General features: G+C 33.9%; 2 protein-coding genes across 3 annotated transcripts in view; one reads left to right on the forward strand and one right to left on the reverse strand.

Moving 5' to 3' along the window:
* Positions 1-26941, forward strand: part of ARL13B (ADP ribosylation factor like GTPase 13B) — a 65728-nt gene that overhangs the window by 28965 nt on the left and 9822 nt on the right. For both annotated transcript variants that reach the window (XM_021687945.2, XM_044913894.1), the window contains 4 exons: positions 16400-16505; positions 17366-17568; positions 21060-21174; positions 24349-24574. In XM_021687945.2, the coding sequence (XP_021543620.1) occupies positions 16400-16505; positions 17366-17568; positions 21060-21174; positions 24349-24574 (650 nt within the window). The remainder of the gene's footprint in view (positions 1-16399; positions 16506-17365; positions 17569-21059; positions 21175-24348; positions 24575-26941) is intronic.
* On the reverse strand, positions 1991-11516 carry STX19 (syntaxin 19). Its single transcript, XM_021687944.1, has 2 exons — positions 11282-11516; positions 1991-3075 (listed from the first exon to the last, which is right to left on the reverse strand). The coding sequence occupies exon 2, from the start codon at positions 2949-2951 to the stop codon at positions 2067-2069; it is 885 nt and encodes a 294-aa protein (XP_021543619.1). The 5' UTR covers positions 2952-3075; positions 11282-11516; the 3' UTR covers positions 1991-2066.

The raw sequence follows: 26941 nt of genomic DNA on the forward strand, positions 1-26941 counted from the left end.
TATACTTCTAGCCCTTCCCTCTTCCAAGAGCTCCTGGTGATATAGCTAATATCTAGGAAACTTCTACTTAGGCATTTTATAGTAATCTCAGCTTCTGTTGGCCAAAAGAGAATTCTAGATTTCCTTTTCACCCCCAATTCTGAAACCCTTATCTCTGTCTTTTCCCTGATGACATCATCGTCCAATCAGTATCCTGTAGATTCTAGCTCTTAAATCTATCACAAGTTAGTCTAATTTTTTTTTTTCATCACTATGTATATAGTAAATAGTAGTTAAGAACTGGTTTTGGAATCTGACTGCCTTGGTTCAAATTCTGATTCTCACAGTTTCTGTGACCTGGGGCAGGTTACTTAACCTTGCTGTACCTCAGTGTTTTGTTGGTAAAAATATAAAATTATTAGAACAATGGTGAGACCTAGTACATGGTAGACAGAATGGTTTTTCTCAAATATAAATTATATAACATTATTTTCAGGCCAAAATAGTCTTGAGGGCTTTGCATTGATTACATTTGCTGTAAACTTCAGACTTACATGGCTTACAAAGCCTTAAAGCTAGCCCCTGCTGACCTTTCTTTTTTTTTTTTTTAAGATTTTATTTATTTATTCATGAGAGACAGAGAGAGAGACAGAGGCAGAGGGAGAAGCAGGCTCCCCGCGGAGCAGGGAGCCCGATGCGGGACTCGATCCCAGGACCCTGGGATCATGACCTGAGCCGAAGGCAGACGCTTAACCGACTGAGCCACCCAGGCATCCCCCTGCTGACCTTTCTTAACTTTATTTCTTACCTCATTACTTTTTTCCTACTATGATACAGGTGTATTGCTTGTTTTTCTTTAAACAGAGTAAGTTATATCATCCTCGGAGTCTTTGTAACTCTTTGTTTTCTATGCCTGGGGTATACCCTCCCTTGTCCTCATCATTCATATCTTCATTTAATATTACTTTTCAGAGAGGCCTTCACTGACCACCCAACCAAAAGAAGCCACTCCAATCATCTGTGTCTCAACACCTTATTTTAAGTTTCTGCCAAGAACTTAACATTACCTAATATTTATATTTGTATGTTACCTGCTTTCTCCACTAAAATGTGAATTCCAAATCTCTATACCTATGTGAGTTCACACTGTATCCCTAGCCCATAGTGTAGTGCTCAGCTTCGTGGTAAAGCGATGGAGAAACTTTCAAGAATGCAATTGCCTTTATTTTTTATTTTATTTGTCAAACTTCCTGATCTGTAATACAGTGTCCTGAATGGAGCCAAGTTCAGGAAAATAGTGCCTTACTTTCTTAGGCCTTAAACTAGATTCAGCTCCCAGTTACCAGCTAGACTCTTCATCGAGTACATAGTTGGATTTTTCCAGGATATGTTGACCACTGAGTTAACTGACCTATCTGAGCATAAAAGATTTGATTTTGCTTTAATATAGCACTCCTTGAGGGCACCTGGGTGGCTCAGTCGTTAAGTGCCTGCCTTCAGCTCAGGTCATGATCCCGGGGTCCTGGGATGGAGCCCCGCATCGGGCTCCCTGCTCGTCGGGAAGCCTACTTCTCCCTCCCCCACTCCCCCTGCTTGTGTTCCCTCTCTCGCTGTGTCTCTCTGTGTCAAATAAATAAATAAAATCTTTAAAAATATATATATATAGCACTCTTTGAGTTCTTGTTATATACACTTTTTAACTACTGAAATGCTCTCAAATGAGCCGAAAGGATTGTTTAAGCAGTTGTCACTTACTAACACTCATCTTGTTAAGGCATTGAAAGTTAACAAAAATATATAATAGAACTTGATACCTGAACAGAAATGTAAAATCACTGATCTCATTTCCAGTAGTTAACCTGTGAGTTTAAAGTTAACTAACTATACTGTTTTTAGTTTAATAAGTGAAGACTTGTTTTGTCTGTGACTTTAGAAGTTTCTGTTGTTCTAGTAGGTAAAAGCTAAAGAGGAAAATCATGACTTAATAGTGATGAAAGGTATGTGAGTGGATCTATAAAATGAAAAAAGACGCTGAAACATGGGCCATCTTCATTCTAAAACTGGAAAAAACGTCTCCAGTACCTTCTTTATTTTGAGCTACAGCATGGACAACACCAACAACACAGTACTTTACAAGGATTTCTTTTTTTGTATTTTACAGCTAGTCCAAATTTCTCCTTAGTAGTGTTAACATATTCTTTTGTACTGTTCACTATCATTTCAATATTGTTGATGCTTTCTCCTTGTTCCTCTACTAAAAGAGATATCTGAATGAAAAGGTCCCTTAAATCCTTTATTTGGTTCTCCAAATTAACAAGTTCCTTGTGTCTCTGTTCTATCTCTGAGAGTTGTGCTTTAGTGATAGTGATTTCTGTAAGTAAGCTTTCATTAAAAACTTCCCATTTTCCTTGATAAAGCATATCATTTACTTCTTCTTCAGGCATTTCTTTCCCAGCAACTTCAAGCTGACGGAAAATAAATGTCTTGCACTTCTCTTGCTTTGCTGCTATTGTGTCATTGTAGGTAAACATAGTTTGCTGAAATTGGCGGAACATCGCAGCATGCTGAGATTTAAGTATCCTTGTCACCACTGATGATGGACCATTTTCAGCCTCTGACTTTCTGACTTCTTTTACTAAATCATCCAAACCTCTATTAATGTGTTCTGCTTGGATTTTTATCTCCTTTGTAATGTTAGACTCTCTCTTAAGTAGACTAAACCTTCTCATTGAAGCCACCAAACTTCTCTGTTGTTGCCCAAATTTTTGAACATCATCTGTCACATTGTTAATACTCTCCTGTAGTTTTTGGATCTCCTGTAGGTGTCTCTCAGCTACAGGCTCTTTTTCATAAATAACAGCTTGCTGCAAAAACACCCCTTGTTCTTCTGCTTCTGTAGTCGACACATGCCTGTCTCTAGAAAGTTCGATTTCCTTTGTTCGTTGCTTTAATTCTTGAAGTCGGTCTTTCATCTTCCCTTTCCTCTTAAGAAGCAAAAATGATTGTGTTGAACAAATAAAAGTTTGGCATTTTCTCTCAGTAGCAACTGGTTTCACAGAGCTATGTGTGTCTTATAGGAAAAATCCTCCTAGTTTTCTGAAACGAGGTTGAAAAATTAGAAAAATCATTAAGAATTTCCTCATAAACATAAACTGAACAGGAAAAGTAATATAAAATAATTTATAAGTTACTGTGAATCTTGTGGGCCTATTATGAGTCCTGTTCAGTTGAGTGAAGTAGCTGAGAGAGCAGTGATAAAGATACAGTTACCCCCCAGATAAATACTTCAGTGTCATGATACTGTCACATAATAGATTTTTGTGCATATGGAGGATATATCTTAAAATGGAAGATTTGGCCATATCTTCAAGTTTTAGAAGTAAAAGGGCACTCTGAAAATGCCCTTACTACTAAAGATACTGTTCCCAGTTAATTTGACCTATGTCATGTTAAACTCATTTTGCTAAATATGCATAATTCAGTTAAAATCAGGATAGTGACAGGGCAGATTCCATTTGAGCAGTTGAAATAATATAGATAATACTGAATTTATTTTAAAAATTCTGAGGCTTCTAGATGGATTAACACATTATTTGACATAGTTTTGTGTTTTTTTATCCATTACATACATATGAAAACATATTCCTGGTTTGATTATGCTGGTTTCTCATTCTTAACATTCCTTTGCAAAGATATCCAGACCTAGAATAAAATTTATATCCATTCATATTAAGTGCTACTTTTTTCAAACATGAGGATATATGAAGTCTTGTTTGGGGGTGCTGATAATATTGACATCATATCATGTGTTGGTCATTATCCACAGGATTAAATTTGGTGTACATAATTTATAAATAGTGATTTGAGTAAGTGGGAAAGCAAACTGGTGCAGCCACTTTGGAAAACAGTATGGAGGTTCCTCAAAAAGTTAAAAGTAGAGCTACCCTACGACCCAGCAATTGCACTACTAGGTATTTACCCAAAGAACACAAAAGTACTATTTCAAAGGGATAGATGGACCGCAGTGTTTATAGCAGCAGTGTCTACTTCCAAATTATGGAAACAGCCCAAGTGTCCATGGACTGATGAATGGATAAGGAAGAGGTGGTATGTATATACAATGGAATGTTACTCAGCTATAAAAAAGAATGAAATCTTGCCATTTGCAATGACATGGATGGAGGTAGAGTGTATTATAGAGTGTATTATACTAAGCAAAATAAATTGGACAGAGAAAGACAAGTACCGTATGATTTCACTCATGTGGAATTTAAGAAACAAAACAAATGAGTAAAGGGGGGAAAAAGAGAGAGAGAGAGAGAGAGGGAGAGGCAAACCAAGCAACGGACTCTTAACTATAGAGAAGAAACTGATGGTGACTAGAGGGGAGGTGGGTGGGGGATGGGTTAAATAGGTGGTGGGGATGAAGGAGTGCACTTGCTGTGAGAACTGGATGTTGTATGGAAGTGTTGAATCACTATATTGTACACCTGAAACTAACTTAACTGCATGTTAACTAACAGGAATTTAAATGAAAACTTAAAAAATATATTGAAAAAGGCAATCTATGTTCATAAAATATTTTCACAGTACATCTTGATTTTAGAAAAGCACTTAACGATACCTTTCATGATATTTTTGCAGGTAAGAAGGTGTTGGGGAGTTACAAATAGTGCATTGAACCACACATAATATCAGTATAAGCCAGAGAAAAATCAACCAGTATTACTAATGTTATGTTGTTATGCTATGGGATTTAGTGTTTGATATGCTTATGCAAATATTTTGTTGGTGATTTGGATGTTGTCACAGAAGGCATACTTATCAAATACATTGATGGCACAGAATTTGGAGAGATCTTCAGAATGTTGAGGTATTACAGGTAGTTGTTTAGAAAACACCTTTACATCTATAAAATGGAAGATCCTGTGTTCATAGCAGTGCTTATGAAAATTATTGGAGATTTCTATCAGAATAATCATGCTTTCTATCAGAATAATCATGCTTTCATGAATAATAGTGTCATGTCTAGACTGACTAAGCAAATGACTCTAGGCTAGATGACTCTAGGCTAGTCAAAGCAAATGGAAGAAGGACTGTGTTAAATTGTGATGTTTTGAGATAAAAATTCATAAATTGGGAATTTCTCAACTGTCATGGAAGGATGAGATTGGAAGACCATAGTACAGAGAGAATCACTGAAAGGAATGGAAATACTTGTCCTGCAAAAGAGATGTAGGCGATATCTACAACTGTTTTCTGAAATGTGTAGGTCTGTATATATAAGCGGGATTAGACTTATTTGGCATTAATCCAAAAGATTAATCCCTATAAGTTAACTAATCAATTTCTGCATTTTTCTTATGGGGAAATTGAAAATCAGAAAAGTTAAATGTCTTACCCAGAGCTTGTTAGTGGTAGTACCGGTTAAATAATGCCAGATTTCCTGACTGCTACCAGTGCTTTTCCCAGTGTAAGATATATAACATAAATTTCCTGGAATATATGTATTACCTAAAGCTGGGATCATCTATATGCTCTTTTGTATTCGGTATTTTATTAAATATCTTATGATTATGGGGCGCCTGGGTGGCTCAGTCGTTAAGTGTCTGCCTTCAGCTTGGGTCATGATCCCAGGGTCCTGGAATCGAGTCCCACGTCGGGCTTCCTGCTCCATGCGGAGCCTGCTTTTCCCTCTCCCTCTGCATCTCTGTCCCCCTGTTTCTCATGAATAAATAAATAAATAAATAAAAATTTAAAAAATCTTTTGATTATGTTGGTATCGATATTTAAAAACACTCAAAAACATTGGGAAGTGACTGTAGAAACTTTTTCTTAGGTGGCAACTTTGTAAAAGCAGAATTACCAACCGTAATTTACTATATACCTCTGATAAAAACTAACCATCTTTCCAGTGTAGAGGGAGGTTGATGCCAAAGTCAGTTAGCTTAATGATTTATCTTGAATAGCTCCCTACGCTTTGTTTGGCTTAGTATTATATATTACTTCCTTATCTATATGCTCTCTCTGGCATTACCTTATTGATGCTGAAAATAAATTCCTCCCCAAAGTGTTTAAGATGTCATGTTGTTTTTGATATAGCCATAAACTTTTTCCTTTTTTTAAATTGGCTTTTTAAATGATTTTTATTTTACTCAAATTAACCCATATAGGCAGTTTAAGAAGTCAAATCACTTCAAGGTTTGTAAAGATAAAACTGCGGATATCTGCCTGCCCCAACACACCTCATTTCCAGTTCCCCATTCCCAAACGCAGTAATTTTCAACTCCTTAGCTGTATGTTGCTCTTAAACTCTGTTTCTAAGTAATTTGCCTATGTAGGTGTTTCTGCTTTTTCAGTTTTAAATATTATATTGAAGCTCTGCTATGAAAGACGTGGATTTAACTTTCTCTTAAACCCTGAGCCTTCCCTCAATTTTTCCCTCTCAATATAGTTATATCATAATTTTTGGTTAGTCACTATTCTGTGTTTATATTATTATAACTACACATTTTCCTAGTTCAAATATTATGTATGCCAGAGTCACATAAGGGGTACTGTGGTCATGTTTCCTTTCTCAGATAATTTTTTTCATTATTTCTAGGCCTTTTCAGTGGATAGAGCTAGGAAATGTGTATTTTCACTTTAAGAAATCTTTTCATTGAAATATTTGCACATATACAGAAAATGCCCCAAATAAAAATGTATGGTTTGATGATTTTTCACACGTCCATCTAACCACCACACAGATCAAGAACATGTAACTTTTAAAATTTCTCTTTTTTTTTTAAAGATTTTATTTATTCATAAGAGATAGAAATAGAGAGAGAGAGAGAGGCAGAAGGAGAAGCAGGCTCCCGCCAAGCAGAGAGCCCAATGTGGGGCTCGATACCAGGATCCTGGGTTCATGACCTGAGCCGAAGGCAGAAGCTCAACCATCTGAGCCACCCAGGCGCCCTAAAATTTCTCTTGAAGATACTAATTACCTAAGTTTTTCAATTGCCTCATTTTGTGCATGTGCATTACTAATTCAATCTAAAACTCTTCAATTGAACTGAAAGTATCCTCTCAATATATTTAAATATAGTAGGTATTCTTTTTCTTTTATTTCCTTTTATTATTATCTTTTGAGGCTTCTTTCCTGGAACCCTCTAATATGACCTGATTTACCACACAGCAGTTGTGTTTAGATATTTTTCTCCTCTCTTGTGTATTATCTCTTCCTGATTTCTAGTTCCTCATCTCTTTTCTTGGTTTATCCCCTTGATTTTGGGGCATACCCATAGTTTTTTTTTTTTTTTTTTTTCCAGAACATAAATGTAGTGATAACTTGTATTTCTGAAGGTGTTTTTATTCTATCCTTAACACCTGAATGATATATTTTCTGCAGATATAATTCTTATTTGGAAATTATAGTCCCATAGAATTTTGAAAACCTTGCTGCATTTTTATCTAACATCCTTTGTTGCCCTTAAGAAATCTGCTATCAAATTCCTGGTATTTTATATAGGGTCTTTTATTTTCTTTCTTCCTTTCATGAAAGCCTTGGCCTTTTCTTTTTATTCCTGGTGTTCAGAAATTTCATAATAACATGACCTGGGGTACATCTTTTTGCATTAATTTGCTGGAAATTTAGTGGCTCTTTTCAAGCTAGAAATTCATGTATTTAGGATTTTGGGGGGAGGGTCCTAATTTTTTAAAAACATCATCTCTTCCATTTTCTTTGTATTCTTTTCTTTGGAATTCCTCTTATATGGATGTTGACTTTCTTAGCTATTCCTCTTTCTTAGTGTCTGAAAGGTAAAGTGACTTGCCAGAGGCCACACTACTAAAAAGTAGCAGAGCCTACAGTCAGATATAAGCTTACCTGATTGCAGATCTGTTCTTTTTTCCCCATTCTATAGTGAATAGAGGTAGATTATCCTAGTGAAATCTACTACAAATGAAGTTGATCTGTATCAAATATTGTGTTATTTGTATAAATACTATTAAATTAGTATAAATTACTATAAATACTAAAAAATGTTCTTGCAGGAAGTAATATAGCATATTGGTGCTAAAATAATTATGTTGTTTGCAGCTTTATTATAACCTTTAATATAATTAGACCAAATTAAGCACTTTACAGTTAGAAGAGGAAAAAGAATTGGTTCTGATCTCATACACCTATGTTACAGAAAGACTCTAAGAAATTTTGAATCCTATCCTTGGTACCATGTAGAGATGAGGATTCTTATATTTTGTTTTGGCTTGTAGTAATAGGCTGAAATAAGATAGATAGAAGTGAGCTATACATCATTTCTATATATGTACACTGATTTCTGTTTTCTACTAACCTGTTAGTATTAATTCTTACAGCTACAGTGTCTATACTATGCAAGACATAGCTATGCTGTTTTTGCACTTAAAAAAAAAAACAAAACTGACTTGTGTTCTTGATAATATGTGGGAAAAAAAGCAGTGACAGTATTAGAGGCTCAGATGAGAAATGGAAGGGGGAACCAAAACAAAACCAATTCTGATTTTTTTTATTCATGATAATTAAGTCCTATTTAATGCTTCTATATGGCTAAGTAGCTTTTGGTAATGTTTAAATTTCACAGTTCTCAACTACAATGTCCCCAACTTTGTCCTTGGTTGCATGGTTTAGAAGAAATCCTGAAAACAACCTCCTCTAACATTTTTATGGCTGGATAGATCTTTTTTTTTTTAACTAGAAATAAATGATCAATGCCATCAAAAGCCTTTTTCTCAAGCATCATAGTTTGAAAAAATTGTTAAGGAATAGGACATTTCAAATTGATATTGTAACACAGTGTGCCTTTGCAAAGTGCTTTTGGGAAGGTAAATTTTACTGTCACTGATTTTGGAAACCAACATATTTGACTCTCGCCCTTGTAAAGGTTGTCTTTCTTACTTCAAATATAATGATGCAGTTTTAAATTTTGTCTTTTTTTCTTAAGATTATATCAAACACTTCTGTATGTTTGTATAAGAGGGAGGAATATCTGTATATCTTGACTGAAAGTCATAGGTGATTATCTTTACAGAGTTAACTAATTCAGAATGTTCCTTAAATCCTTGTTAGTCTCTCCAAAAACTGACTTGATGTAGGTACTCAGGTGCACTTACATGTTATATATAAATTGCATTTTCTAGTAGTTGCATGCTCGTAACTACATGCGTAACTATTTCCAATTTAACCGCTTAATCTTATAGCTTCATAAAATAGAATATTAGGCAAAGTGAGATATCTAAGCATATTAGAATTTGAAAGTTGAAGAGACAGAGTTCCTGAAGCCATAAAGTATAATAGCTTAGCTGCATGAAATTGATGAGACCACCATTGTATGTAATCTTTTCTGTACCTTAAATTTTTTTTTCTTAGTGTTGGAAAAGTTCTATCCACATATGAATCATCTTTCAGCCTTTTTAGCTTACTGTATTGCTATACAGTTTTGAATTATACTATTAATAACTGACTTATCTTTGAGCTTAAACATGGTATTTGCAAAAAGAAAGAAGACTAATTTATAAATACGGTAATCAACTTTGACAATTTGTTCTAGGAAATAGAAAAGTAAACCTTGTATGACTCAAAAGTTTCTCCACCCTATTACAAACAGGGAACATCCCAGAAACAGAAATATGAATAAAAATTACCTAATGCTTTAAGAAATATGCCCTGGGATAGATACTGACAGATTTATAGTTTTGTTTTTTTTTTTTAAGTAAGATACTTCTTTCTATAGTTCCTGTTAAGTACAATCTTTTAATAAATGTAACCAGTTTTTATACAACATAAAATGGAGTATTCTTTTGCTTTTATGACTGAAGACAACTTGCAATATTTTCCTAGTTCAAGGTGAAAGCAGCTGTTACTGAAAAATTCACCTCCTTGGCTACTTAAATATGGAAAACTATATATATATATATATATATATAGTTATATATATATATATAGGCAAATTGCATATATTCTCTCAAAGCTTAAATTATCTGATACTTTTTGTAATGCAGTCTTTCAGTGCTTTTTTCATTCTACTTATTTGTTGTAAATAAGTTGTTTAATTAACTTGCTTAATGTAACAAGACCATTTTTGTTTAAATATTTAAGAACTGTATAATTTTGAACTCTCACTTATCTGATTAAGCTGTATGTACATGAAATGATTTTTATATTAAATTTAAAACTACATAGCCATGGAGATAATATGTTGTAGGTATATCATAGCCAACTTTCAGGTCCACCTTTAGTACATTTTTAAAAGTCATTATTATTTTGATTGAAAATGAGTTACTTATTAAGTTCTAACATTGTAGGAATTATAAAGTAACTTTGAAGAAATACCAAAAAATAAAATAAGTTTTGGTTAAGCTTCTTTATATTGGTTAATTTTTGAAAGTATTAGACCTCCCTATATTATATGTTGCATTTAAATAATGCTGACTTGGGGTGCCTGGGTGGCTCAGTCATTAAGCGTCTGCCTCTGGCTCAGGTCATGATCCCAGGGTCCTGGGATCGAGCCCCACATCGGGCCCCGCACTGGGCTCCCTGCTCAGCGGGAAGCCTTCTTCTCCCTCTCCCACTCCCCGTGCTTGTATACCCTCTCTTGCTGTGTCTCTCTCTGTCAAATAAATAAAATCTTTAAAAATAAATAAATAATGCTGACTTAATTTTTTAAGTATCAAATCAAATATATTTATATTGAATTTTATAATTTAAGTACTTTTAATATACTGAAACATTAAAACTAAGTATTTTGATATTTTTATTGTAGTCCTTTTATAACAAAATTATTTTCTAATTTCTTCCTGTTTAAAAGATTTTCAGAAACAACAATGAAGAAATCAAGACCTTATAGAAAATTACCTTAACTTTAAAAAAAAATTATACATGTGTGTCAAATTTAGGCATAAGCTTCTTTTCACAGTTAAATGTAAAAGTGTTCTCTAAAGCAAGCACAGTATGACTAATTTATAGTCTGTCTACAAAAGAAAGAATTTTAAGTTTATTTTTAGAGGATCTGACTTTCACCTGTTTCCAAAATAAGAAGTTATATTTTAAAGAAATTAAAAGAAAAAAGTTGATTTTTATTACAGTGGCTTATTTCTAAGAGCTCTAAACCCAAATCTTATTCAGTATATTAGCAGTGTAAATCTGCTATATTTATATAGCCTGGTCCAAATCTGAGCGAACCAGTATAACTTTATTTATTGAGTTACTTTTAAATGTGACACATTTCAGTTTATGGGTGCCTTGCATTGAAAGGTAGAAAAAAAAAAAGAGTACTGTATTTACCTTTGTCTTGTTCTTTTTGTTGCTTTCCACCTTCGGTGTTGGAGTCCTGCCCTTAAGAGAAAAACAGTATCATCTGTAACATTTCAATCAAATTATTTAAGCCTGTGTCTTACGGTTCACAGGCTAATTTCTGTATGGGTTTCATATAGTTAATGTAATTGAAAGTCGAATAATGAAGTCAAATAAGTTAGACATAAAGTTGTCCTTTTGCTGTTAGTATCAAATGAGAAGAACAAATTGCTTACTTCACACCTGGAGAATCCGGTTTTGCCTGTTAGCCGCCCATTCTTTAGATTAAAGGAAGATCATTTTCATTGGAGCTTGCTGGTAACAGGAAGTCCTTGTTAAACTGCCTACATCGAGTATTTGGCACAGTCTCTGTAATTCCAGTTCTGTATTATATATAAAATACATTACTCACAAAAAAGGTGATTTGTATTTAAACAGAGGTTACTTTGTTTTCTTTAGGTATCAAAACTTGCTAAATACACAGAATTTAGAATAAATAGGAATGGAAACAAGCTTGGTGTAAAGGCTTTTTAGTCCATTTACTTTAAAATGAATTCTCTTTTATTTTAGGAAGTCCCAAAGGCTTACCTCGTGAAATCATCGAATTTCAGAACTACAACAGCCAGAAAAGAGCTTGTATTTGAACCTTACACCCTTTTCTTTTTTACTTATATCTGTCTGCTATTTTCATTTTAAAATAAGTTACTTAACATAGTTTCAGTGTAGAAAAACTAAAGTTGTGGAGCAATCTGTGATACTGTTTATAATATCAGTATAACAATTCAAAATTAATTTTTACCAGAGTGAAATATTTATAAGAAGTATTAGAAATGAAATTTCTCTCAAACTACTAAATATCCTTACCTTTCCTTTTTTGCTGCCTGAGTTGTTATGATTTGAGGGTAAGAGGAGGGACATTACTATAATATCTATCAAAATAACATTTGCATTTATTCTTTGATTTAGTAGTCCTAGTTCCTGGAATCTGTTCCCAAAATAAGAAATAACTCCTTCACACACTTACTCTTCACAGCACTCTTTGTGAAAACAAATCACTGGAAACAACCCAAAAGTCCTTCAGTGTACGCTTGACTGAATAAATAAAACATCCATATAATGATCATTTTGCTTATTAATAAAGAATATAGTAATAAAAAAGATTTCTTTATACTGCTCCAGGGTAATTTTAGGATTTACTATTTTTTAAAAAAGCGTGGTGGTGCACAAGAGTGTATATAGTATACTAACTAGCTCTAGAGGAAGAAATGGAGGGTAGAGATAAACACACACAAATACCCTTCCCCATCACCAGTTAATAGCAATGAATTTCCATAGTCCCCAATTGTGTGCTTTAAAATACCATTTCCCCCATAAACATGTTTGTATTTTCAAAAAGGAACAGTGGGAGGATGAACTAAAAACTAATGAAAATAGTTACCTATAGGAGAATGGAAGGAATAGAGAAGAAAAGGGACAGAGATGGAAAATAGTTCTGATTGTACCTTGTTTTTATAGTTTTGAATTTGGAACCATATAAATGTTTTAAAAATTAAATCTTAAAAGAATAAAACTACCTCTAAAAGGCAAAAGAAGCCTGAAACAAATGAACCCGGGTACATATCTAGGTGGTGGGATAGCCACACAGAGAAGGATTATTCCAAGTAATTTAAAAACTGAGTATTTTGACCCGTGCATCTTTTGTGGGATGTATATTAGAGACAAAAATATTCACAAAGAGATCTTTTGACCTGCATTTAGTAGGATTTTTAGTAATAATATTGGTATTATTATGTTGAAACTCATATATGTTGTAGGATAAAGAAATACTTAATATATTAGGAACTGTAGTTTTCAAGCATAAGAAAAAAAGATACAAATTAAGCTAAGTAAAATGTAAGTAATATTTGATTTAAAATGGAAAAATCAATACGAGCTCATGATTTTTTTTTTCTTTCTTACAAAACGACATTTTTCCTAGCTTTATTCACTGAGAGGGTCTAGAAGCAATGGCATTAACAGCAATAAATGCCCATAGTCCCCAGGTTGTGATCTTTAAAGTACCATTTCCTTCCTTACTGAAAGGAATCAGGGCTCCTTAGAGAAATTGATGATTCCAGGTCTGGGACATTGTTTTTTTGTTCTTGCTGTTGTTTTTTTTTTAAATGAGAAATCAAAGAAGCTGTCAAAGCCTATTTGAGTTGTACCAAAAGAACACAGGAGCTAGTTCAACGGGGATTCCCACTGACCAAAAATGGGTAACTTTGAGCCTCAAAAATAACAATGACTATAATAAATTGAAACACAACAAACACATTTTTAAAATCCATGAGTTCATAATGATATCACCCCACAAACCAAAGAAAGCAATTTGGAGGTTGATAGGGCACCAATTCATTCTTATGAAAACTAAGAAATGAAGGCAAAAATCAAACATTTATGTTGACTTTCATCTGAATTTTATTTAAGTAAGTTACCAAGTAGTTGATGAAAGCTTACTTTTTTTTTTAAAGCAAAATCCATCTAGTAAATTCAGAAATTCAGAGTAAATTCTAGTTCTAATTCATAGAACTAGAAAAATCATGATTTTATAAGCTCTTATAAAATAATGAAATTAAGCAAAGGTCATTAATGGCTGTTAAAATCATTCAATGAGGGCGCCTGGGTGGCTCAGTTGGTTAAGTGACTGCCTTCAGCTCAGGTCATGATCCCAGGATCCTGGGATCGAGTCCCGCATCGGGCTCCCTGCTCTGCGGGGAGCCTGCTTCTCCCTCTCCCACTCCCCCTGCTTGTGTTCCCTCTCTCGCTGTGTCTCTCTCTGTCAAATAAATAAATAAAATCTTAAAAAAAAAAAATCATTCAATGAAAGAAAGGTTAGTGGGGAACTTTATTTTGGATGAATGAAGCTGACTCCAGCCAAATCCACTGATCCATTTTAAAATCACTAAATGGGGGCGGCTGGGTGGCTCAGTTGGTTGGGCGACTGCCTTCGGCTCAGGTCATGATCCTGGAGTCCGGGGATCGAGTCCCGCATCGGGCTCCCTGCTCGGCAGGGAGTCTGCTTCGTCCTCTGACCCTCCCCCCTCTCATGTGCTCTCTCTCATTCTCTCTCTCTCAAATAAATAAATAAAATCTTTAAAAAAAAATAAAAATAAAATCACTAAATGTTCTATAACTAGATATTCTATGCCTTCTCAGTATCAGTGCCATCTGTGAAATACGCTTGTCAAGATTTCAACTTGAAACTCATCCCGCCTGTACAATCTAACTGCAGATGTCACATCTACAGATGTGCATCTAACTATAGGTATAGGAAATACTGGGTATGCATGTTAAAATGACCTTATAAGGAAGATAGTCGAATCCTAAACACAGGAAATTCTATAAAATTCTATAGAAATTCTATAGAAATGGGACTTATTTTGTTTTCAAATAAATATCACTGAAGGAAACGAGGTGGTGGTGGTGGTATTGCAGGGGTGTAAGTGTTGGGACTAGGGACAGTAGCAAAAAGATTTAAATGAATACATTGTAATGTGTATCTTGTTTGGATCTGAATTTGGACATAACAAAAAAGATTGAGGAATGTTAGTTTTTTTAGGTGTGATAGTGGTCTTATGGTAATTTTTTTTTAGTTTTTTAATTTTTGGCTGAAGTAACATAACTGGGCAGGGAAAGTAGAGGATATGTAGATGAGCAAGAATGACATAATGTTGATAATTTTTAAAGGTAGGTGATAAGGTTTCATTAGATTTATTATTCCACATATTTAATAAATAATATATATTTGCCTCTGAAATGTCTGGCAAACCCTGGCCAAGACAGTGTTTTATTAAACTTTTGATCTCTGCCATCTGATAGGCAAACAGTAACTTGTAGTAATTTTTGTAGTAATTCCTATTTTTTATTTTTTATTTTTTTAAAAGATTTTATTTATTTATTTGACAGAGAGAGATAACGAGAGCAGGAACACAAGCAGGGGGAGTGGAAGAGGGAGAAGCGGGCTTCCTGCCGAGCAGGGAGCCTGATGCGGGGCTCGATCCCAGGACCCTGGGATCATGACCTGAGCCGAAGGCAGACGCTTAACGACTGAGCCACCCAGGCGCCCCAATTCCTATTTTTTTAATAACTTATTTTGTTTTTTCATTTTGTTTTTCCCCAGTTTGTTTCTAAATGATCAGCATGGTTTTTATGCCCAATGCTATGCCAAGTAAATTAAAAGTGACCCTGCCTTTCCAGTAAGTTGCACATTTATGTGGACACATTCACACACTGAAAATACAGATGAGCTCAAATATTACAGGCTCAGTATGACCATCTGGGTGTTTAAAACATGATACAGTTTGTATTTTTTTTTTAAAGATTTTATTTATTTATTTGAGAGAGAGCATGAGAGACAGAGAGCATGAGAGGGAAGAGGGCAGAGGGGGAAGCAGACCCCCCGCCGAGCAGGGAGCCCGATGTGGGACTCGATCCCCGGACTCCAGGATCATGACCTGAGCCGAAGGCAGTTGCCTAACCAACTGAGCCACCCAGGCGCCCGATATAGTTTGTATTTTAAGAAGATAAGGACATAATGTGAAAGTTGGAATTGATGGCTGAGGGCAGTGGAAGTCCGTTTCTTTTTTTCTTTGTAACATTTTTTGTTGTTGGCCTATTGCCCTATTGCTTGTTTTCTTGACTCTTCTGTTCAGTTGATTTTTGCTTTTTATAGGCCAATTCTCACAAACTTATTTTAGCAGTAATAAATCAAGAAAAAATGATAAAATAGATACTACAGTTCTTTTTTAAAAAAAGATCTTATTTATTTGAGAGAGAGAGCATGAGCGGGGAAAGGGGCAGAGGAAGAGGGAGAAGCAGACTCTCCGCTGAGTAGGGAGCCTGACTCAGGGCTCAATCCCAGGAATCCCGGATCATGACCTGAGCTGAAGACAGACACTTAACTGACTGAGCCATCCAGGCACCCCAATAGTACAATACTCTTTTGAACTAGTGTGTTCTGTAATCAGTATGCTTAATTAAATCTTTGGAATAAGAACATGATCAAAATATTTTTGAGTGGCTTTATGATTATGTATTTGCTATAAAACTACTTCATTTATATCTCTCTAGGTTGGCAAATAAACAAGACAAGGAAGGGGCTTTAGGAGAAGCTGATGTGATCGAATGCCTGTCTCTGGAAAAATTGGTCAATGAGCACAAGTGCCTATGTCAAATAGTAGGTTTTTGGTGTTTTTTTGCCCTATGAGATATGTTCAGCATCACTTAGTTTTTATAGAGGTGATAGGCAATTAAGTGGTAGACACCTAACAAAATAATTTATTAGTGTCTAAATAATTTTTTTTACCCAAGAATTCACATTCTCACTCTTCTATTGATATTATTTAATACTGTAACATATGTTTTCTGGTTAGTTGTTACTTCCATAAACTTTCATGATTTCAAAGGCTTTAGATTTGCTTTCGTTTAAGATATTGCTGTTAGGACCTGTAAGTTATACAAACATGTCATACTATAAATTTTGTAGAATGGTAAAGTATACATACAAAATTTAGTGATAGGGGAGGTTATAATGAGTTTTGAAAAATTGTATCAGGAGAGTTATCCTACAATCTTAAGAAAGGTGGACAAACAATTTAGTAGTTCATTCTGGTTTCAGAAGATAACCATTAGGCTGTCAATCTTAAAAGATGTTTACTGCTATAAATTCCCTGGTATATAAGGAGTTAAAACTTTCTGCTGTTTTTAATAACTAGGGGTATTTTTCTTCTGGCAATATAATTTTGTCTTCCATTGGGTTTGTTTAAAATTATACTTGGCACTGTCGACTTATGTCATAATGTGTCTCATAGCTTACAGATATAATCCATAAAATATTTCGACTTATATGTACTAATGTTAGTTTAGTGATCATTGCAAAGTTGTCTTTTGTAAGTTAAATAAGCAGATGCTTCATATCTCATATCATATAATGAGTTAGTTTTGATTTGCCAGTAATTATACTTAATGGTTTATGTACAGATCTTTGTGGAGAACTTTTAATTTTAATCTTTAAGTCAAATAAATTGCTGTTTTCAGGAACCTTGTTCAGCAGTCTTGGGATATGGAAAGAAAATTGACAAGTCCATTAAAAAAGGCCTTTATTGGCTGCTACATATCATTGCAAAAGACTTTGATGCCTTAAATGAACGCATCCAAAGGGACACAACAGAACAGCGTGCTCTTGAAGAACAAGAGAAACGAGAAAGGGCTGAACGAGTGAGAAAATTACGAGAAGAGAGGCAAGTAGATATATTTGTACCACAGCACTTGCAAAGTCAAGAACACCACAGCTTTATGAATAACTTTATAGTTTTGTCTATTCAGTTTCCTCTTGCTGTATGAAGACGGTAGGTAAGGTTTTTATTTCTCTGGATTTTTCTATATACAAGTTTGGGTGATAGGGTTCTAATTTTCCTAGTGGTGTTATAACAATTAAATTTATTCCTTAGTTATTTATTATTTCCCAGAATTTGAAGATTTTTATCTCGTCTTATGGGTAACATTGGGATAGTGGTTCTCAATCCATGGGGTGATTTTGCTTCTCAGGACATTTGGCAATGTTTAGAGATATTTTTACTTGTCACATGGGGGTAGCTGGAGAGCTACTGGCATCTAGTGGGTAGAGGCCAGGGATGCTGCTCAATATCTTGTGATACACAGGACTGTCTCCCACACAAAGAATTATTGGGCTCAATATTTCAATAGATTGAGAACCCCTTCTTTTTAGTCTAAGCAAAGATAGAAGGTAAGCTGTTAGTGGATCTGTCAAGTGATGCAAACTCTGATCTTTGTCAGAAAGTAGATTAAATTTCAGTATCTCAGTGTTTTAAAATATGTTTTTAAATTTATTTTAAAAATATGGTGTTTGAAAGCAAACATTTAAATGGAATTTAGCAAACTGAATTAAAAAAAGGGATTATAAAAATTCTACCACAGAATCATAATAATCTTAATGTGCAAGAAAGTACACAGATTTGATTAGAAGTTGAGTTTAGTACTTAATACCATGATTCAGCTTTCTTTCTCCACTGAATTGTTATGTGGTAGGGGAGGGGAGAAATGAAAAGATTTATTTATTTATATAATATATATAAAAATATATATATGTGTGTGTGTATATATATATATATATATATATATTTTTTTTTTTTTTTAGAGGTGGGGGTAAGGAGGGGCAGAGGGCAGGGGGAGAGAGAATCTTAAGCACACTCCACACCCAGCAAAGAACCCAATGTGGGGCTGGATCTCACAACCCTGAGATTATGACCTGAGCTGAAATCAAGAGTCAGACACTTAACTGACTGGGCTACCCAGGCCCCTAAAATGAAAAGATTTTTAAGTGAGTTCCTGTAAGATACAAAGTTGTCTTCTGTGTATCTAAGTAATATTGGCCTCCAATGTGCTTTTAACATAGTTGTAGTTTGGTAGGCAAGAACCCACTAATTACCCTTGGTGATGCCTTTGTGAGATGCTTCCTTACACTGTTGAGGAAATCCTCTGATTACTGGTATCTTTCATTTAATTCAGAGATAGGACTTAAAGAAATATTTCTAGAGATAACTCTCCATCCCCCAGTGCTCAGTAATATGAGCAGATTATTCATCTAGGTCTTTCTTGATACCAGTGTGAGATTTTAGTAAATGTGAGTCTTTGGTTTTCTCTATCCTAGTGTATCATATTTCCATGTTATAAAGCTCAGTACAACCAGTAATTCATGGGAGTATACCTTTTATTTTCTGAAGACTCTTTTGCTTTTCTTCCACTAAGAAAGCAAACAAAAATAACGAGAAAAATTGAGTTGGATAAAAGAAGTCTAATGTTAGTCATTTTTTTTTTTCAAGTTTTTACCTTTTCCATAAAGATATTCTAGATCATGTTATGGCAGGCTTTTCTATTATCCATTCCCCTTTCCTCCTTTCTCCTAGCCATGTCACTTGTGGTCTGAGCCCTCTCCTGTTGAGCAAAGAGACTCTGTAATTAAAAGTGAATTGACATTTAGAGACAAGTTATTAAAAAAAGAAAAAAAAACTAATTAAATCCAATTGAGTAGGTTCAGATATTTTTGAAAAACAGTAAAACATGGTGTTGTTGATAACCTGAAAATATTATGTCAGTACTAGATTACCTGAAATTGCTTAGTGATAAATGAATAACATTAAGAGCAATTACTGTCTTGTAGGTATGTTCATTGACACAGTGTTTTTACATACAGAGTGCTTTGTCTACACAACCCTATGAGGTAGATATTTTTATCCCCATTTATGGGAAAGCTGAAGCTTAAATATCCAGGCAGAAGTCCAAGGTCACAGAGGTAATAAATCTAACTCTTGGCTTCCTGTGTTCAGAATGAATGGATATATCTTTCCATAATAGAACATAATAAATGTCATAGTAATGAGCATTCATATTACCATACTTACAGCGTAGTTGCAGATCTACAATACTTTTTTGTCTTCGGCTACTTGTTTTAAAAAGTAACTTATTATTCTTCATGCCTGGGGCAATGTAAGCTATAAATAACAGTGATAGTAAGTGTTTCAGTAGTAACTAATGTGGAAATATTTATTTAATCTGAATGATATTGGGCAACTTAGTTTTATAATTTCTCTACTTTTACACAGCAATGATTGTTATCCAGCTCATTTGTGACATACAGCTTGACACAGCCCTGAAGAAGGGTGCTAACTAGAGGACTTACTTATTTGTTAACTTCAATGAGGAGGACGGCATTTGTTTGGGAGGGTAATTAAGAAATTGATGAATATAAACCTTTGGGACATAGAAAATTAATTAACAAGCACCACTGACATTAAGAAGTCAGTCATAGGGAATGCTATTTTTGTTAGCATTTCTTTTTTTTATTTTTTTATTTTTTTAAAGATTTTATTTATTTTTTGACAGAGAGAAACAGCAAGAGAGGGAACACAAGCATGGGGAGTGGGAGAGGGCGAAGCAGACCTCCTACTGAGCAAGGAGCCCGATGTGGGGCTCGATCCCAGGACCCTGGGCCTGAAGCCGAAGGCAGACACTTAATGACTGAGCCACCCAGGCGCCCCTCTTTTTTTTTAATTCAAATGATCAACTATGGAATATTACTCAGCCATAAAACATAATGAGAGCTTGCATTTGCAACAGCATGAATGGACCTAGAGGGTGTTACGCTAAGTGAAATAAGTCAGACTGAGAAAGACAAATACCATATGATTTCAGTTATATGTGTAATTTAAAAAAGAACAAATGAAAAACAAAGCAGAAACAGACCCATAAGCATGAGAACAAACTGATGGTTGCAGGGGGAAGGAGAGGTGGACAGGCAAAATGGGTGAAGGGAAGTGGGAGGAATATACTTCCAGTTATGGAATGAATAAGTCATGGGATGAAAAGTATAGCCCAGAGAATATTGTGATAGTGTTGTATGGTGACAGTGGCTACACTCGTGAGCATAGCATAATGTATAGACTTGTCAGATCACTATGTTGTACTCCTGAAACTAATGTAATATTGTGTTTCAACTATACTTCAAATAAAAAGTTCAAATGATTAATCTTTACATGGGGCTTAGAGGCCTATTATCTGCATTAGGATTTCTGAAAGTCTCTGCATAATTCAAAGCCATGTTCAGATGTTTAACTTACTTACTTTAATAGCCTTGAACCTATTACAAGTGTTCTTAAACATGGGTCAGCATATTTTCTCATAAGGAATTCCAAATTTTTCTCTCAAACAATAGAGAACAAGGAGAACGAACGCAGGCGGAACTGAATGGAACCAGCAGCCTAGCTGAGTTGGACCCTGAACCAATTATTGTTAATCCTTTCCAGCCAATAGCATCTGTCATCCTTGAGGTATGGATGGTGGCAAATGTAATTTTTATAACTTAAGTTATAAAGTTGGAAGTTGAGAAAGGAGGTAGGAAGAAGTGTTCACCAGAGATTATTTATAAAAGAAATTAAATGGGAGAAATGGATTAAAGGCTTGCTGCTTTTTCTTCTTCTTAATGTTTGCTTTTTGATCTAATATAAAAAGGAAAGCTGACTTCTGAATTAACTGAGAATGAAAATGAAGATTGAATGTAGCAACTGTCATAGTTACTATCCTGATAAATCTTTTTTTGTCATATGATAGTAATGTATTTACTCATATGATAGTATTTCATATGATAGTAATGTATTTACTCTTACATTGTCTTTCTCCCTGTGTTGCTGTTACTATCCCTTTAAAGTAATATTAAATGCTTATGATGCATTTTAGAGTATGTAAATGATTTCCTAATTATTTTCCCAGGATACTTCAGAATGTTTGAAACTATAGTAAGTTCTTCTATATATGAATATAATTTATTTTAATTTTAATTGTCAGAAGTTTTACCAAAATTAATTTTTAGACTTTAATCACGAAGAAGTTAAGGGACTATGTGTGTGTGTGTGTGTCTGTATATCTCTATCTTCGTTTTCATTTTCTACTGGTGTCCAGAGTTCTCACTGGCCTTTGCTTTAATTACCCTCAGCAGCCATGCCTCCTTAGAGGCAGAGCTTCCTAAATCTCCATTCACTTAGAGCTTAATGTGGCAGCTGGCTTGGTGGCCCCATCTGTATATTCTCCATTCCTCTTCCCCTGTCACTGCCTCCTTCCACACAGGTGCTCATCTGGAAAGGTGGATGATTGTTTCTTCCTTGGGGCTGCTGCTGAGGAGGGAGGCAGCTCCACAGGTAAGAAGATGATTGGATAGTTTTGGTATTGCTTTATTTTGCAGAGTAATTGGTAATATGAGATAGTTTGTCTTAAGTTGCTTAGATAACAGAAGGTTAATTGTATTTAATCTTTTTATTAACCCTACTACATTTACCTTAAGTATATGCTTTTCTAAGTATATTAAAGCTGTCTTAATAACTTGAGCTATTGATTTATCTCTATCCTATTAAATACTGTGGTTGCCAAGTTTTGTTGTATGTTCTTTAAAAAATGCTGATAGGAAGGAAATCAGGTTTGACTTTTCACTTTGAAACATGCATTTTCTCTATATTTGTAATAAAGCTCATCTTGTAAATGATGACTGATTATTTTATAGTACCATGGTCATAAGTTACTTAGAAGGCCTTAGTGCTTCTACCAACATTGTATTTTTCATGATATAAAGATATGAACAATAATGGTGTATAGCATAGTATATCTCATATTCAAAGTCCCTGAACTAATTAGTGGCATACAGAAAGTATAGTTATTGTGCTTTTAAACTATGTTAATTTTAAGAATATGATACATAAAGAAATGAAATAAATGAAAACAAATTACCTAAAGTCCCTTTTACCAAGCAAATTTTCCTTTCTTCACATAAAACTTCTCTTTTAAAATGTTTGCATTTTAGAGAAACACCCTACATTCCTTTGATTTTACCACAGTTAAAAAAAATGATGAGGTATTGTTTCCAGAATAGACAGACCAATCAATGGAACAGATAGTAACAAACTTAATTATGCATGAGGATTTAGTATAAGATGAAGGTGACATTTCTTTTTTTTTTTTTTTAAAGATTTATTTATTTATTTGACAGAGAGAGGGAACATAAGCAGGGGGAGTGGGAGAGGGAGAAGCAGGCTTCCCGCAGAGCAGGGAGCCCGATGTGGGGCTCGATCCCAGAACCCTGGGATCATGATCTGAGCCGAAGGCAGACGCTTAACGACTGAGCCACCCAGGCGCCCCGGATAAAGGTGATATTTCAAATCTGAGAGAAAAAGGAGTTAGAATAATGGACAATTATTTGGAAAAAAGTAAAATTAATGAACAGTGTCTACCAGATTCAACTCTAGAAGACTTAATGTGTAAAAAAAGAAGACTTAAAAGTACTAGTACATAATATAGTTGAACATTTGTATATACTTGGAGGAGAACTTTCAAAGCAGGACAGTCAAGCCACAAATCATGAAGTGAAAAACAGATGAATCTTACTATATTCAATTTTTAAACATCTGTTTTACAAAGTTAAAGGCAAAGAACAAACCCTAATGAAAAATATTTGAGACACATAAAAAAAGAACCCTTAAAAATTCCTATGAAAATAATGAGAATCTAATAGAAAAAAAAGGTTTTGAGTTACCATGGATAGTTCCCTAAAGAAAAAAATAAAAGTGGTAATAAGGTTACTTAATAGTTCATCTTCACTAGCAATAAAAAAATTAAATTGAATTAAACTAACACTGAGGTAAAAATATGTATTTATTAATTTGGCAGACATGTAAAAGACTGACGATGATATACAGGCATTGAAAAAGATATGGGGAAATGTCACTCTCCTAACCCTTTGCCTGGAGTGTAAATTGACTTTAGCTTTTCTGAAGAGTGGTGTGTAGTTAACTGTTGATCCAGTAGTTCTAGGAATTTATTCTAAAAATCTAATTCAATAGTTGTATTTCTTAGAATGAAAAATTGAAAATAATTTGTCTCTTCATTAGGAGTTGGTAAATTAAGTTATGCTATAACCATTCAAAATGATAATATAATTGATGAAAGTAGTAATGGCTAATGCTTATAGCATTATATAACACACATAGCTAACACTTTACTATGGGTCAGGTACTCTTCTAAGCACTTCATATATTCATTGACAAGGAAAGAAATATATTCTTAAGGAAAAACTTTAATTCTTTTTTGTTTAAAAAACAAAGGCATAAATATGTATATAAAGAAAGACATTCAATCACATTTATGTATGTTTTTGGGTGGTGTTATGTCTGTATGTGTGCGGGTAGGAAAAGAAAGACACCTCTTAGTGATTATGTGCCACACAGATCATTTCTTGATTGTGGAATTACTGGTAATATTTGTTTTCTTTCTTTGTACTATCTGTGTTTTCTGAAAGTTTACCAAACAGTATGCTTTAGTGATATATTCAACAAATAATTTTTTAATAGAAATATCACAGTGCCCTGAAGTTACAGAATGCTTTTGGATTATTTGATTTCTTCCTTAAAACTATCTTAGACAACTATTATATTAAAAATAATATATTTCATTTTTGTTAGAATGAAAGAAAACTTGAAAAAGAGAAAAAGAGACAAAATATGGAGAAAGACAGTGATGGCGGCCCCCTGAAACATAAATTGGAGGATGAGCAAATAGAGACACAGAGCCAGATCAGTGACAGTAGCCAAAAAAACAATGAGCTTGGAATAGTAGAAAATTATAAGGAGGCATTAACACAGCAGTTGGAGAATGAAGATGATACAGACCAGCGATCATCAGAATCAGGTGATAAATCTAGTTATTAAAAAAAATATATTTATACATATATATATATATGTATACATATATATATAGACACAAAACTTAACAGTACGTGTCTCATTTGTCATGATTATTTTCACAAAAAATGTACTGTAATATTTTTTGTCTCCAAATGCAGTATTTCGTCATGGTTTTCTCATGGTTTTGAATTTCTCATTAGTGAATTTGCTAACTTTTGTTTTTATTCATGATGCCTTAAAATATAGTCCTTTGTAATTTAAATGAATTTCAGCAGAAAGTTCTGTTTTCAATTTTATTTCATAAATTTGGAATATAGCATAGTCCCAGGAATCCTTAGACTGTGTTTAACCTTTAAGGCTTTTTTATGGGGTTTTGTTTTAAACTTCATAATACTACAGTAAGCATCATTTCTTTTATTGACTTGCTATTTCTACAGAATGCAGACATGCTCAGTTGAACATTTTTAAAGTCAATAGCCATTTTCCTCTTATTTTAATATCATATAAAATCTTCAATTCATAATTGCTTTTCTTTCTTTAAGTGGCTGTGTGATTTAACAGGAAGTTCATGTCTTTGGTGTCATAGAATCAGACAACTTCGGATAGAATCTAGATATTTATTACATTACATTGTATTGTTTTTCAGTCTTAGTTTCCTCATCTCTAAAATGGAGATAAGCATCATTTTTTTTCCCACAGGGCTTTAAGGTTACTTACAATAAAAATAACCCTGCAGTGTTCCTAGTGCAGGGCCTGACACATGACCCAATAATCATTACTTCCTTGTAACTTCTAGTTAGCAGTATGGTTTCATTATATATAAGAATTTTTGTACAGTATCAGGAAGGTTATGAAAATAAGAATGTAATCCCTGAGGTTTAGATTAGCTAACATGGATATTTTGCTGTATAAAAAAACTAGATTTGAAAGTTATAAGTTGGGAAGGTAGGGCAGCATATTCATACCCATGTAGTTCTGTTAACAGAGTTAAACAGAACATGGATTTAAAGTGGCTTCTCAATATATTGAAAGAACTTTTGAACATTAATACTCTTTGTTAAAGAGCAAAAGATTTGTCAGATTGTTTGAAAATATGTTTGGAGAATGAAGATGAAGATCTAAGATAGTCAGTCATATAAATATAATAATAATTAACATATCTTATACCACAGAACATGGTTTCAGATATATTATTTAATGCAGGATTATGTTATTTAACATAACAATCCTAGGGTATATTATTCCCATTATTTTGAATAGGAAATCAGGGACTTGGAGAGATTCAGTTACTTGGTTAAGATCATATATCTCATCGGTGGCTGGGCTGAGAGCCCCCTTCATATCATCTGCCCGTTATCCTGTGTTCTTTTATGACCCTGAGCTATTCCCATCCTGAAATACCATACTGTTCTGGACTTTCTCTTTCTTTTCTCTCAGCTGTAAAGCTTAGGTTTTAATTGTAAAATGTCTTTGTTTTTATCTGGAGTAAAATGTCTCAAATGACACAAGTAATTTATTTAGAAAGATAATGTGTTTCTAAACATGTTTATATTTCTCATTGCTTTGCAGATTTCGTAGATGTTGGCTATTTCTCATATAACATAATTCCCATTTTATAAAATGTATTACATATATGTAAATTAAGTAGCTGGGATTGTCAATTAAAATATTTCAGTAACTTTGGTGTTTGGTTATTTAACTATTATGCTATACTGGTTTTCATTGTTAAAGTTTACATGTTAATGACATAGATGTCCTTAAATTGTTTATAAGTACTTAAGTGAGAATCTGTAGTTATTTTTTTTTAGAAAGAACAAAAATTAATTCTGCAGTCTCTAATAATGTGATTTTGGTTACATGTGTTTCTATTAGGCATACATTGTCCAGGGTTATTTCAGTGGGTAATGTGTTTAGATTTGATTGGGGTCTTTTTTCACATTTCAAAGAATTATTTTTGGACTGTTTATACCTAGAATCCATTCTATAAATTCTACTGAGACAAATCAACATCTCTCCCCTTTCCCTCGGCCATTCTGAGTTTCATGAAAATCCCTGCAATTAGGCCATTATATTTACTTAATATGACATTCGGAAAAAATGTTAATTACTTTTGGAAAGGTGAACTTTTTTTTGTATTCTGAATAACCTGTCATAAAAGTTAAAATACAGGCTTTTTGCTGTTTGTATCATATTCACTAATTATTTATTCAATAAGCAATCATTTAAAAAATTTACTCTTAGTAAAGGCAGATTCACATTTCATTACTGGTAACAATTTCCGAAGTTGAAGATGTAGTTTTATGGTAACGATCATATGAATATCTAGTTCCATTCTTTTTTATTATAGAAGTTTACATTTTCCCAGAGGCAT

The sequence above is a fragment of the Neomonachus schauinslandi genome, chromosome 1 (genome assembly GCF_002201575.2).
Source record: "Neomonachus schauinslandi chromosome 1, ASM220157v2, whole genome shotgun sequence".
NCBI classification, from domain to species: Eukaryota; Metazoa; Chordata; class Mammalia; order Carnivora; family Phocidae; genus Neomonachus; species Neomonachus schauinslandi.